This window comes from Dama dama, chromosome 24 (assembly GCF_033118175.1).
Source record: "Dama dama isolate Ldn47 chromosome 24, ASM3311817v1, whole genome shotgun sequence".
Classification (NCBI taxonomy): domain Eukaryota; kingdom Metazoa; phylum Chordata; class Mammalia; order Artiodactyla; family Cervidae; genus Dama; species Dama dama.
Genome location: NC_083704.1, coordinates 47,767,529 through 47,779,687, shown reverse-complemented (window position 1 = coordinate 47,779,687; position 12,159 = coordinate 47,767,529). Strand labels below are relative to the sequence as shown.

Here is a 12,159-nt window from a genome sequence, read left to right as displayed (position 1 = left end):
GGCTGCAGTCACCATCTGCAGTGATTTTGGAGCCCCCCAAAATAAAGTCAGCCACTCTTTCCACTGTTTCCCCATCTATTTGCCATGAAGTGATGGGACCAGATGCCATGATCTTAGTTTTCTGAATGTTGAGTCTTAAACCAACTTTTTCACTCTCCTCTTTCACTTTCATCAAGAGGCTCTTTAATTCTTCTTCACTTTCTGCCATAAGGGTGGTGTCATCTGCATATCTGAGGTTATTGATATTTCTCCCGGCAATCTTGATTCCAGCTTGTGCTTCTTCCAGCCCAGTGTTTCTCATGATGTACTCTGCATATAAGTTAAATAAGCAGGGTGACAATATACAGCCTTGACATACTCCTTTTCCTATTTGGAACCAGTCTGTTGTTTCATGTCCAGTTCTAACTGTTGCTTCCTGACCTGCATACAGATTTCTCAAGAGGCAGGTCAGGTGGTCTGGTATTCCTATCTCTTGAAGAATTTTCCACAGTTTGTTGGGATTCACATAGTCAAAGGCTTTGGCATAGTCAATAAAGCAGAAATAGATGTTTTTCTGGAACTCTCTTGCTTTTTCGGACGAGATCAGGCGCGTTCAGGGTGGTATGGCCAAAGACCTCTCTTGCTTTTTCGATGATCCAGCAGATGTTCACAATTTGATTTCTGGTTCCTCTGCCTTTTCTAAATCCAGCTTGAACATCTGGAAGTTCACAGTTCACGTATTGCTGAAGCCTGGCTTGGAGAATTTTGAGCATTACTTTGGTAGTGTGTGAGATGAGTGCAATTGTGCAGTAGTTTGAGCATTCTTTGACATTGCCTTTCTTTGGGATTGGAATGAAAACTGACCTTTTCCAGTCTGGTGGCCACTGTTGAGTTTTCCAAATTTGGTGGCATATTGAGTGCAGCACTTTCACAGCATCATCTTTTAGGATTTGAAATAGCTCAACTGGAATTCCATCACTTCCGCTAGTTTTGTTCATAGTGATGGTTCCTAAGGCCTGCTTGACTTCACATTCCAGGTTGTCTGGCTTTGGGTGAGTAATCACACCATCGTGATTATCTGGGTCATGAAGATCTTTTTTGTATAATTCTTCTGTGTATTCTTGCCACCTGTTCTTAATATTCTCTGCTTCTGTTAGGTCCATACCATTTCTGTACTTTATTGTGCCCATCGTTGCATGAAATGTTCCCTTGGTATCTCTGATTTTCTTGAAGAGATCTCTAGTCTTTCCCAGTCTGTTGTTTCCCCCTATTTCTTTGCGTTAATCACTGAGGAAGGCTTTCTTTATCTCTCCTTGCTATTCTTTGGAACGCTGCATTCAAATGGGTATATCTTTCCTTTTCTCCTTTGCCTTTCACTTCTCTTCTTTTCACAGCTATTTTAAGGCCTCCTCAGACAACCATATTGCCTTTTTGCATTTCTTTTTCTTGAGGATGGTCTTGATCACTAACTACTGTATAATGTCATGAATCTCTGTCCATAATTCTCAGCACTCTTATCAGATCTAATCCCTTGAATCTATTTCTCACTTCCACTGTATAATTGTAAAGAATTTGATTTAGGTCATACCTGAATGCTCTAGTGGTTTTCCCTACTTTCTTCAATTTAAGTCTGAATTTGGCAATAGGAAATTCCTGGTCTGAGCCACAGTCAGCTCCTTGTCTTGTTTTTGCTGACTGTATAGAGTTTCTCCATCTTTGGCTTCAAAGAATATAATCAGTCTGATTTCGGTGTCGACCATCTGGTGATTTCCATGTGAAGAGTCTTCTCTTGTGTTGTTGGAAGAGGGTGTTTGCTATGACCTTGGCATAAGAACTCTTGGCAAATAGAGCTCTTGGCCGAACTCTATTAGCCTTTGCCCTGCTTCATTCTGTACTCCAAGGCCAACAATTTTCCTGTTACTCCGGGGGTTTCTTGACTTCCTACTTTTGCGTTCCAGTCCCCTATAATGAGAAGGACATCTTTTTTGAGTGTTAGTTCTAAAAGGTCTTGTAGGTCTTCATAGAACCATTCAACTTCAGCTTCTTCAGCATAACTGGTCGGGGCATAGACTTGGATTACCATGATATTGAATGGTTTTGCCTTGGAAATGAACAGAGATCATTCTGTTGTTTTTGAGATTGCATCCAAGTACTGCATTTCGGACTCTTTTGTTGACTATGATGACTACTCCATTTCTTCTAAGGGATTCTTGCCCACAGTAGTAGATATAATGGTCATCTGAGTTAAATTCACCCATTCCAGTCCGTTTTAGTTCACTGATTCCTAGAATGTCGACGTTCACTCTTGCCATCTCCTGTTTGACCACTTCCAATTTGTCTTGTTTCATGGACCTAACATTCCAGGTTCCTATGCAGAATTGCTCTTTACAGCATTGGACTTTACTTCCATCACCAGTCACATTTACACCTGGGTGTTGTTTTTGCTTTGGCTCCATCTCTCCATTCTTTCTGGAGTTATTTCTCCACTGATCTCCAGTAGAATATTGGGCACCTATCAACCTGGGAAGTCCATCTTTCAGTGTCCTGTCTTTTTGCCTTTTCATACTGTTCATGGGGTTCTCAAGGCAAGAATACTGAAGTGGTTTACCATTCCTTTCTCCAGTGGACCATGTTTTGTCAGAACTCTCCACCATGATCCGTCCGTCTTGGGTGGCCCTGCCCAGCATGGCTCATAGTTTCATTTAGTTAACAAGGCTTTGGTCCATGTGATCAGATTGGTTAGTTTTCTGTGATTGTGATTTTCATTCTGTCTGCCCTCTGATGGAGAAGGATAAGAGGCTTATGAAAACTTCCTGATGGGAGAGACTGACTGAAGGGGAAATGCTGCTATATACACTCAGTAATTTAAGTGTTAGAACAAAACATTCTTGTCTGGTTGCTTTAAATACTTGCTTTTTTCAGATTGAAAAGATAACTAACATTTCTATACATTTGTTTATCTAGTTGACATAAGAACCTTTCCAAAAACAGGATTGGCTAGACTAAACTGTCAGCTTTGTCAGACATGATCTTTAACTGCTTTCAATAGGGCACCAACCTTGTACTGCCCACATAGTATTAGCCCTTAGTTCACCTTACAAAATTTGTACATTGTTTCCGTTGCTGGGCTTCATTAAAATATGTTTGAGCAAAAGAAATCCTTAGGTAACTCTCTGTACCTTAAAAAACAAAAAACACATTTATTGTCAGTTTAAATACATTGGTAAATTGCCAGTATTTCTGGGTCTTCTTGTTTTGTGCTCCTCTGTTGTGGGCTGTTTATAATAAGTCTCTGGGGGAGTCCACAAGCTGGGATAAATTCATTCCTTCCCTGTCTGCTGCCAAGAAAAGGAGGCAGTTACGTGCTTTCTGCAAGTGGAAATGAACACTGCTCATCTTCTCCCCTGAGTATTGAAAGAGAAGGTATCTCTTTCAGTACTTCTCCCCTGAGTATTGAAGTAATGATACCTTTACTCCTGAGTATTGAAAACTAAAATATTGAGTTGCCCAAAAAATTCATTTGGGTTAGATAGAGATCTCGTCAAGATAATTAGAGATACCAAGGGAACATTTCATGCAAAGATGGGTTCGATAAAGGACAGAAATGGTATGGACCTAACAGAAGCAGAAGGTGTTAAGAAGTGGCGAGAATACACAGAAGAACTGTACAAAAAAGATCTTCATGACCCAGATAATCAAGATGGTGTGATCACTCACCTAGAGCCAGACATTCTGCAATGTGAAGTCAAGTCGGCCTTAGAAAGCATCACTACAAACAAAGCTAGTGGAGGTGATGGAATTCCAGTTGAGCTATTTCAAATCCTAAAAGATGATGCTGTGAAAGTGCTGCACCCAATATGTCAGCAAATTTGGAAAACTCAGCAGTGGCCACAGGACTGGAAAAGGTCAGTTTTCACTCCAATCCCAAAGAAAGGCAAACCCAAAGAATGCTCAAACTACCTCACAGTTGCACTCATCTCACACGCTAGTAAAGTAATGCTCAAAATTCTCCAAGCCAGGCTTTAGCAATACATGAACCGTTAACTTCCATATGTTCAAGCTGGATTTAGAAAAGGCAGAGGAACCAGAAATCAAATTGTGAACATCTGCTGGATCATTGAAAAAGCAAGAGAGTTCCAGAAAAACATCTATTTCTGCTTTATTGACTATGCCAAAGCCTTTGACTGTGTGGATCACAATAAACTGTGGAAAATTCAAAGAGATGGGCATACCGGACCACCTGACCTGCCTCTTGAGAAATCTGTATGCAGGTCAGGAAGCAACAGTTAGAACTGGACATGAAACAACAGACTGGTTCCAAATAGGAAAAGGAGTATGTCAAGGCTGTATATTGTCACCCTGCTTATTTAACTTATATGCAGAGTACATCATGAGAAACACTGGGCTGGAAGAAGCACAAGCTGGAATCAAGATTGCCGGGAGAAATATCAATAACCTCAGATATGCAGATGACACCACCCTTATGGCAGAAAGTGAAGAGGAACTAAAAAGCCTCTTGATGAAAGTGAAAGAGGAGAGTGAAAAAGTTGGTTTAAGACTCAACATTCAGAAAACTAAGATCATGGCATCTGGTCCCATCACTTCATGGCAAATAGATGGGGAAACAGTGGAAAGAGTGGCTGACTTTATTTTGGGGGGCTCCAAAATCACTGCAGATGGTGATTGCAGCTGTGAAATTAAAAGACGCTTACTGCTTAGAAGGAAAGTTATGACCAACCTAGACAGCATATTAAAAAGCAGAGACATTACTTTGCCAACAAAGGTCCATCTAGTCAAGGCTATGCTTTTTCCAGTGGTCATGTGTGGATGTGAGCGTTGGACTGTGAAGAAAGCTGAGCACCGAAAAATTGATGCTTTTGAAGTGTGGTTTTGGAGAAGACTCTTGAGAGTGCCTTGGACTGCAAGGAGACCCAACCAGTCCATCCTAAAGGAGATCAGTCCTGGGTGTTCATCGGAAGGACTGACACTGAAGCTGAAACTCCAATACTTTGGCCACCTGATGTGAAGAGTTGACTCACTGGAAAAACCCTGATGTTGGGAAGGATTGGGGGCAGGAGGAGAAGGGGACAACAGAGGATGAGATGGCTGGATGGCATCACCGACTCAATGGGCATGAGTTTGAGTAAACTCCGGGAGTTGGTGATGGACAGGGAGGCCTGGCATGCTGCAAATCATGGAGTCACAAAGAGTCGGACATGACTGAGCGACTGAAGTCAACTTAACTGATACGATGTTACGGAAAAACCAGGATGTACTTTTTGACCAACCCAGTATGAATGAGATAAGTTTTTTGAAATATTCATTAAGCATTTATTAAATACTGTCTTTGTACCAGATAATTCTGCTAATTACCAGATATAAAAAGCTAGAAACAATATTTATTGCTGCCCCCAAAGAGGATTATGTAGTGTAAATAGTACATATTCACAGTGCAGTATGTTTAGTCTTATAAGCAGAAATAGGAGGCTCTGGCGACAGCTAAATCAAATACTTTGTCCACTTGATGCGAAGAGTTGATTCATTTGAAAAGACCCTGATGCTGGGAAGATGGAGGGCAGGAGGAGAAGGGGTTGACAGAGGATGAGATGGTTGGATGTCATCACTGACTGAACGGATGTGGGTTTGGGTAGACTCCGGGAGTTGGTGATGGACAGGGAGGCCTGGCATGCTGCAGTTCATGGGGTCGCAAAGAGTTGGACACGAGTAAGTGACTGACCTGAACTGAACTGAGTGAAGGAAGTAAAAAGTCTGATCCTGGATGATAAATGTCCTTTGCTTATGCAGGCAAGGGGATAAAGGACATCATAGACAGAGGACAGCTTGTGTAGAAGTCATGGGGTTATGAAAAGTAAGAAATTTGGAGATGCAGGTAGCTTGGTTTTGTGTAGCTTAATTATGGTATCAATAGAAACTACTTCCCTATAGCTCGGATGGTAAAGAATCTGCCTGTAATGCTGGAGACCTGGGTTCAATCGCTGGGTCAGGAAGATCTCCTGGAGAAGGAAAGAGCAATCCACTCCAGTATTCTTGCCTGGAGAATTCCATATACAGAGGAGGCTGGTGGGCTACAGTCCATGGAGTCACAAAGAGTCGGACACGACTAAGTGACTAACACATATACACATGGTACTAATAGCAAAACGAGCGGGTGGGCCTGAAATGAAGGTCAGTAGTTCACAGCAGTAACTGCTATATGTTAGGCAGAGAGTTTTGGAGAAGGCAATGGCACCCCACTCCAGTACTCTTGCCTGGAAATTCCCATGGATGGAGGAGCCTGGTAGGCTGCGGTCCATGGGGTCACTAAGAAGTCGGAGACGACTGAGTGACTTCACTTTCACTTTTCACTTTCACGCATTGGAGAAGGAAATGGCAACCCACTCCAGTGTTCTTGCCTGGAGAATCCCAGGAATGGGGGAGCCTGGTAGGCTGCGGTCCATGGGGTCGCTAAGAGTCGGACACGACTGAACTGACTTAGCAGCAGCAGCAGCCGCCAGAGAGTTTAGAAGACTGCTCCATACCATAGATGATTCTTGAATCTGTGCTAGCTAGCACTTTACATATAATAAATTAGTTATTAAAATTAGTATTGAGTAAACCATGCTAAATTGCTGAAGCTTACTGTGCATTTCCAGATGATAGCATAGTCATGTTATTTTGTGTTAATAATGCCAGCTTCATAATTCATGAACCTGATCAGTTAACAAGTTGCCCTCATAATGCATTAGCTCTATAAAGTTGGTTTTACTGAGATGTAATTTACTTAAAATACCAATTTTACACGTATAGTTCACTGAGTTTGACGAATGTATACAATCACATGTCCACCACTCCTCTAATAAATTCAGTTCCTTTCAGTCACAGTCATGTCTGACTTTTTGTGACCCCATGGACTGCAGCACATCAGGCCTCCCTGTCCATCACCAGTTCCTGGAGCTTGCTCAAACTCATGTCCATAGAGTCGGTGATGCCATCCAACCATCTCATCCTCTGTCGTCCCCTTCTCCTGCCTTCAACCTTTCCCAGCATTAGGGTCTTTTCTAAGGAGTCATTTCTTTGCATCAGTTGGTCAAATCTAATCGTGATGTAGTATATCTTCATCACCCTCCCTTAGCTTTTGGGTTTTTTAAAAAATATTTTTAAATATTTATTTGGCTGTGCAGGATGTTAGTTGCAACATGTGGGATCTAGTTCCCTGACCAGGGATCAAATCCAAGCCCCCCTACACTAAAAAAACAGAGTCTTAGCCACTGGACTACTAGGGAGGTCCCTCCATTAGCTTGTTTTTTAATCCTTCCATTAGTGTTTAATTAGAATTTATTAAACTAAATAAAAAATAAACTCTTTGAACCCTGAGGAACATAATATCTGAACAAAGAATTTTTTAAAATCAACTTTTAAACTATGGAAATAATTTTTTCTGTAAAATAAAGAGATATTCTGTTTACTGCTTTTAAGAGGTTTTATCTCTTGAAATCTTCAGAAGGAGGAAGGAAGAAGCAAAGCAACTGTCTACTGAGTGACTGGTGTAATGTTACATAAAAATGTTTGGAGGTAGAAGAAGAACAACCACCAAGAAAACAAAACCATAATTTTAAATACTGAGTTGGTTATTTCAGACTGGAGTTCTCACTAACAGCTCTGATACTAAATAGCAGAGTTGTAGAAGTCCAAGCTGTTATTATACAGAATTTTAGAGTTTTGTGAGGTATGGACAGGAGTTATAGGTTGGGCACAGGAGATTTAGGAGTAAAGACTGGCTCAGATTTAAACTAGGGGAATAGTTGTACCTAGGTTTGATACTGGCATATAGGGGAGAAAGTGCAACCCTCCCACCCTCATTTATATAATATTTCCATATACTCAAATGACTTTTTTATTGATTATTGCTATAGCATTGGAGATTAGGACACTTCCAAGACAATTTTATGTGATTTTGCCTTTTTTGTTGTGATTCAATATGGATAGGAGTAAGTTTCTCCAAGGGAATGAATATTGCTGTTAAACCAACAAAATTATTTTCTTTCCCAGAAGTTGTTATATTTAAGAATAAAATATGTGTTTAAATACGAGAGGTATAGAGGTTTATGTTTAACCGATTATTTTATCCATGTTATTTGTTTGTTTTAACCAGTTACCCATGGGTGTATTGTTTCCACAATAAAACTTTTTCTACCCGATGGTATGGAAGCCCGGCTCCGCTCAGAGTGAGTATAATTTAATGCTATGAAGTTTCTGTATTAATTACATTGATTAATAATATTCCAGATGATATTGGACAGTTAATACTTCAGAATTATTCTAATAATGTTAGAAAATTGATGTAGTGCTTTTGGAATATAATATACTTCTGTTTAATATAATTTAGTTTCACATTGGTTATAATTCTAGTAAATAAGGTATAAGAGAGCACAGTTATTTTGTTTCCAAAATTAACTTTACAATGTATATTTTGATGAAAAATTAGTTTTTTAGACTATTTGGAGTATGCCAGTTATTAATGAATGATAATTGTATTCATTTTAATCTGCATGTCATATGACTTCTTAAACTATGGTTGCCTGTGAAGTTAATGCCAGTATCATAATCTTACAGGACTTTGGGCATGTTGACACAGTAGTCTATGTTGGTGGGAGTTTTTGGAGGGATTTTCCAATTCTGTGGGTTTTTTTTTTTTTTTTTAAATGAAGCAGTGGAAAGGTCACTTAGAGGAAGACAAACTTGAGAGGGAAATTTTGCTCATAAATACAGACGTTAAAAGATAAACATACATACATTTTGATCTTGTACTTTTCACAGGTTATTGTTAAGTGTTAAAGGGACTTAAATAGTCTTTAGACTTAAGCATTTTTTAATTTTGAGGGGAAAACCTTGAATATGCTGCAGGCTTATTTCTATCCCCAACAAAGTATTTTCTGCCCTACAAAAGCAGAAGCAAATATCTAAGGGTGGGAGGTTGAGAGCAATAGTGATGTCAAGGTACAGTAGAGTGCTGAGTAGGAGAGAGAGGAGGAGGGAAGCAAAGAGAAGTCCTCCCGTTACTGTGATAGTGCTTTCATTAGCATTCTTGTATGTTATGCTTCAGTTAGAGACGACCATTTTTTTGTTTTTAACCTTTTAGGTATCTGAAGAAAACAAATTTTAAAACATTTTAAATTTAAAACATTAATCTGTTTCCTATTCTAAATTATGATTTAATTATTAAAATATAATTAACTTTGGGAGCATTAATGTGACTTAGTTTTTAATATGACTTAGTCAAGAGTTAAGGTTTTAAAAAAAGAGTAACTGTTAATTGACTAATAACTTCTTAAGAATGGCTTCTTAAAGACCTTGATGTTTGGATTTAATGAGATTTTTCTTTCATGGATTCAGAAGCTTTGAGCACCTTTTTAAAGGGTCATCTTTGTTCTCAGGTTCCATCCAGTAGGGCATGTGAATTTTTTCAACGTCTGTACTAGTAAATTGTGTTCCTGATCCTCTTGTTTCCCCAGTGCTTTTCATCTTTGTTGCTGTTGCTTTCTCTTTGTTTGGTTTTTCTTATGTGGTTAAATGTTTGCATCGTTTAAAATTTTACTGCCAGTTTCATTGTACATAATCTAGCTGACTTTCTGAAGATGAACTTTTGAACAGACAATTCTCTAGAGTTGCAGGAAGGTCAGAATGGCCTGTAGAAGTAAACAGTCTGGTTCAAAGCCCAACTCCACCTATTCTATGACTTGATCAGGCCTCCCTTTTCTCATTTGAAAAATGAAGTTAATAATGGCACCTATTGAACAGAAATTTTCTGAGGAGGAATAAGCAAGATTGTACACTTAAAGCATTTGGTGTAATACCTGATTCAGAATGAGCACACAATGAATAGTGTTTCTGTTATGGTAATCTAGTATTTTTTTTAGCAATCAAGATGCTTTTAAGTATGCCAGATTGTTTGGAGTTTAAGATACATTATGTACATAGCATGTAATATTTTTTTCAGGCTTTTCAGTGGATATATTATTTTCAAAAAGCTGATTCTTTTTTCTTCTTTGATTTTTATTATATTTCACAAATAATTTTCCAATAATAAGAATCAGAGAAATTGCCTATAATCCCACCACCTTGACACTAAATAATAGTTTTTCTTTTCTACAATTCCTTGTTGCATATCAACTTTTTCCATAATTCAAACGAAATACATCTGTCCACGATAGTTTTTGTCAAGTACAAAATATATCTTATGGAATGTTTTGCTAGATTTTTAGAATTCTGTTTATTAACGAGATTTTCATGAGAACAGAAAATATTGTTCTTGGGTCACTAAGTAAACTGTATTTTTTTTTTAAAAAAAACTTCCATTAATACTATTTGCATCTGTTTAGACTTGATTAAGTTCATTTCCTTGTATGTGTGTATCTACAGAGAAAAGGATTCATACCCAATATAGCTATATCCAGGTCCTGGCATTGGGTTCAGTTCAGTTCAGTTCAGTCGCTAAGTCTTGTCCAACTCCTTGTGACCCCATGAACTGCAGCACACCAGGCTTCCCTGTCCATCACAAACTCCTGGAGCCTGCCCAAACTCATGTCCACTGAGTCGGTGATGCCATCCAACCATCTCAATCTACTGTCATCCCCTTCTCCTCCTGCCCTCAATCTTTCCCAGCATCAGGGTCTTTTCCAATGAGTCAGCTCTTCGCATCAGGTGGCCAAAGTATTGGAGTTTCAGCTTCAACATCAATCCTTACAATAACACCCAGAACTGATCTCCTTTAGGATGGACTGGTTGGATCTCCTTGCAGTCCAAGGCACTCTCAAGAGTCTTCTCCAAAACCACACTTCAAAAGCATCAGTTCTTCAGCGCTCAGCTTTCTTTATATTCCAACTCTCACATCCATATATGACTACTGGAAAAACCATAGCCTTGACTAGATGGACCTTTGTTGGCAAAGTAACGTCTCTGCTTTTTAATATGCTGTCTAGGTTGGTCATAACTTTCCTTCCAAGCAGTAAGCGTCTTTTAATTTCATGGCTGCAATCACCATCTGCAGTGATTTTGGAGCCCCCCAAAATAAAGTCAGCCACTCTTTCCACTGTTTCCCCATCTATTTGCCATGAAGTGATGGGACCAGATGCCATGATCTTAGTTTTCTGAATGTTGAGTCTTAAGCCAACTTTTTCACGCGCATCTTTCTCTTTCATCAAGAGGCTGTTTAGTTCTTCTTCACTTTCTGCCATAAGGGTGGTGTCATCTGCATATCTGAGGTTATTGATATTTCTCCCGGCAATCTTGATTCCAGCTTGTGCTTCTTCCAGCCCAGTGTTTCTCATGATGTACTCTGCATATAAGTTAAATAAGCAGGGTGACAATATACAGCCTTGACATACTCCTTTTCCTATTTGGAACCAGTCTGTTGTTTCATGTCCACTTCTAACTGTTGCTTCCTGACCTGCATATAGGTTTCTCAAGAGGCAGGTCAGGTGGTCCGGTATTCCCATCTTTTTCAGAATTTTCCACAGTTTATTGTGATCCACACAGTCAAAGGCTTTGGCATAGTTAATAAAGCAGAAAGATGTTTTTCTGGAACTCTCTTGCTTTTTAATGATCCTGCAGATGTTCGCAATTTGATTTCTGGTTCCTCTGCCTTTTCTAAAACCAGCTTGAACATCTGGAAGTTCACAGTTCACGCATTGCTAAAGCCTGGCTTGGAGAATTTTGAGCATTACTTTACTAGCGTGTGAGATGAGTACAATTATATGGTAGTTTGAGCATTCTTTGGCATTTCCTTTCTTTGGGATTGGAGTGAAAACTGACCTTTTCCAGTCCTGTAACCACTGCTGAGTTTTCCAAATTTGCTGACATATTGGGTGCAGCACTTTCACAGCATCATCTTTTAGGATTTGAAATAGCTCAACTGGAATTCCATCACCTCCACTAGCTTTGTTTGTAGTGATGCTTTCTAAGGCCGACTTGACTTCACATTGCAGAATGTCTGGCTCTAGGTGAGTGATCACACCATCTTGATTATCTGGGTCATGAAGATCTTTTTTGTACAGTTCTTCTGTGTATTCTCGCCACTTCTTAACACCTTCTGCTTCTGTTAGGTCCATACCATTTCTGTATTTTATTGCGCCCATCTTTGCATGAAATGTTACCCTGGTATCTAATTTTCTTGAAGAGATC

General features: G+C 39.4%; 1 protein-coding gene across 33 annotated transcripts in view; it reads left to right on the top strand.

Moving 5' to 3' along the window:
- The window catches only part of SLMAP (sarcolemma associated protein), a 145,806-nt gene that overhangs the window by 72,755 nt on the left and 60,892 nt on the right, over window positions 1-12,159 (top strand). For all 33 annotated transcript variants that reach the window (XM_061128306.1, XM_061128307.1, XM_061128297.1 and 30 more), the window contains exon 3: window positions 8,132-8,204. In XM_061128306.1, the coding sequence (XP_060984289.1) occupies window positions 8,132-8,204 (73 nt within the window). The remainder of the gene's footprint in view (window positions 1-8,131; window positions 8,205-12,159) is intronic.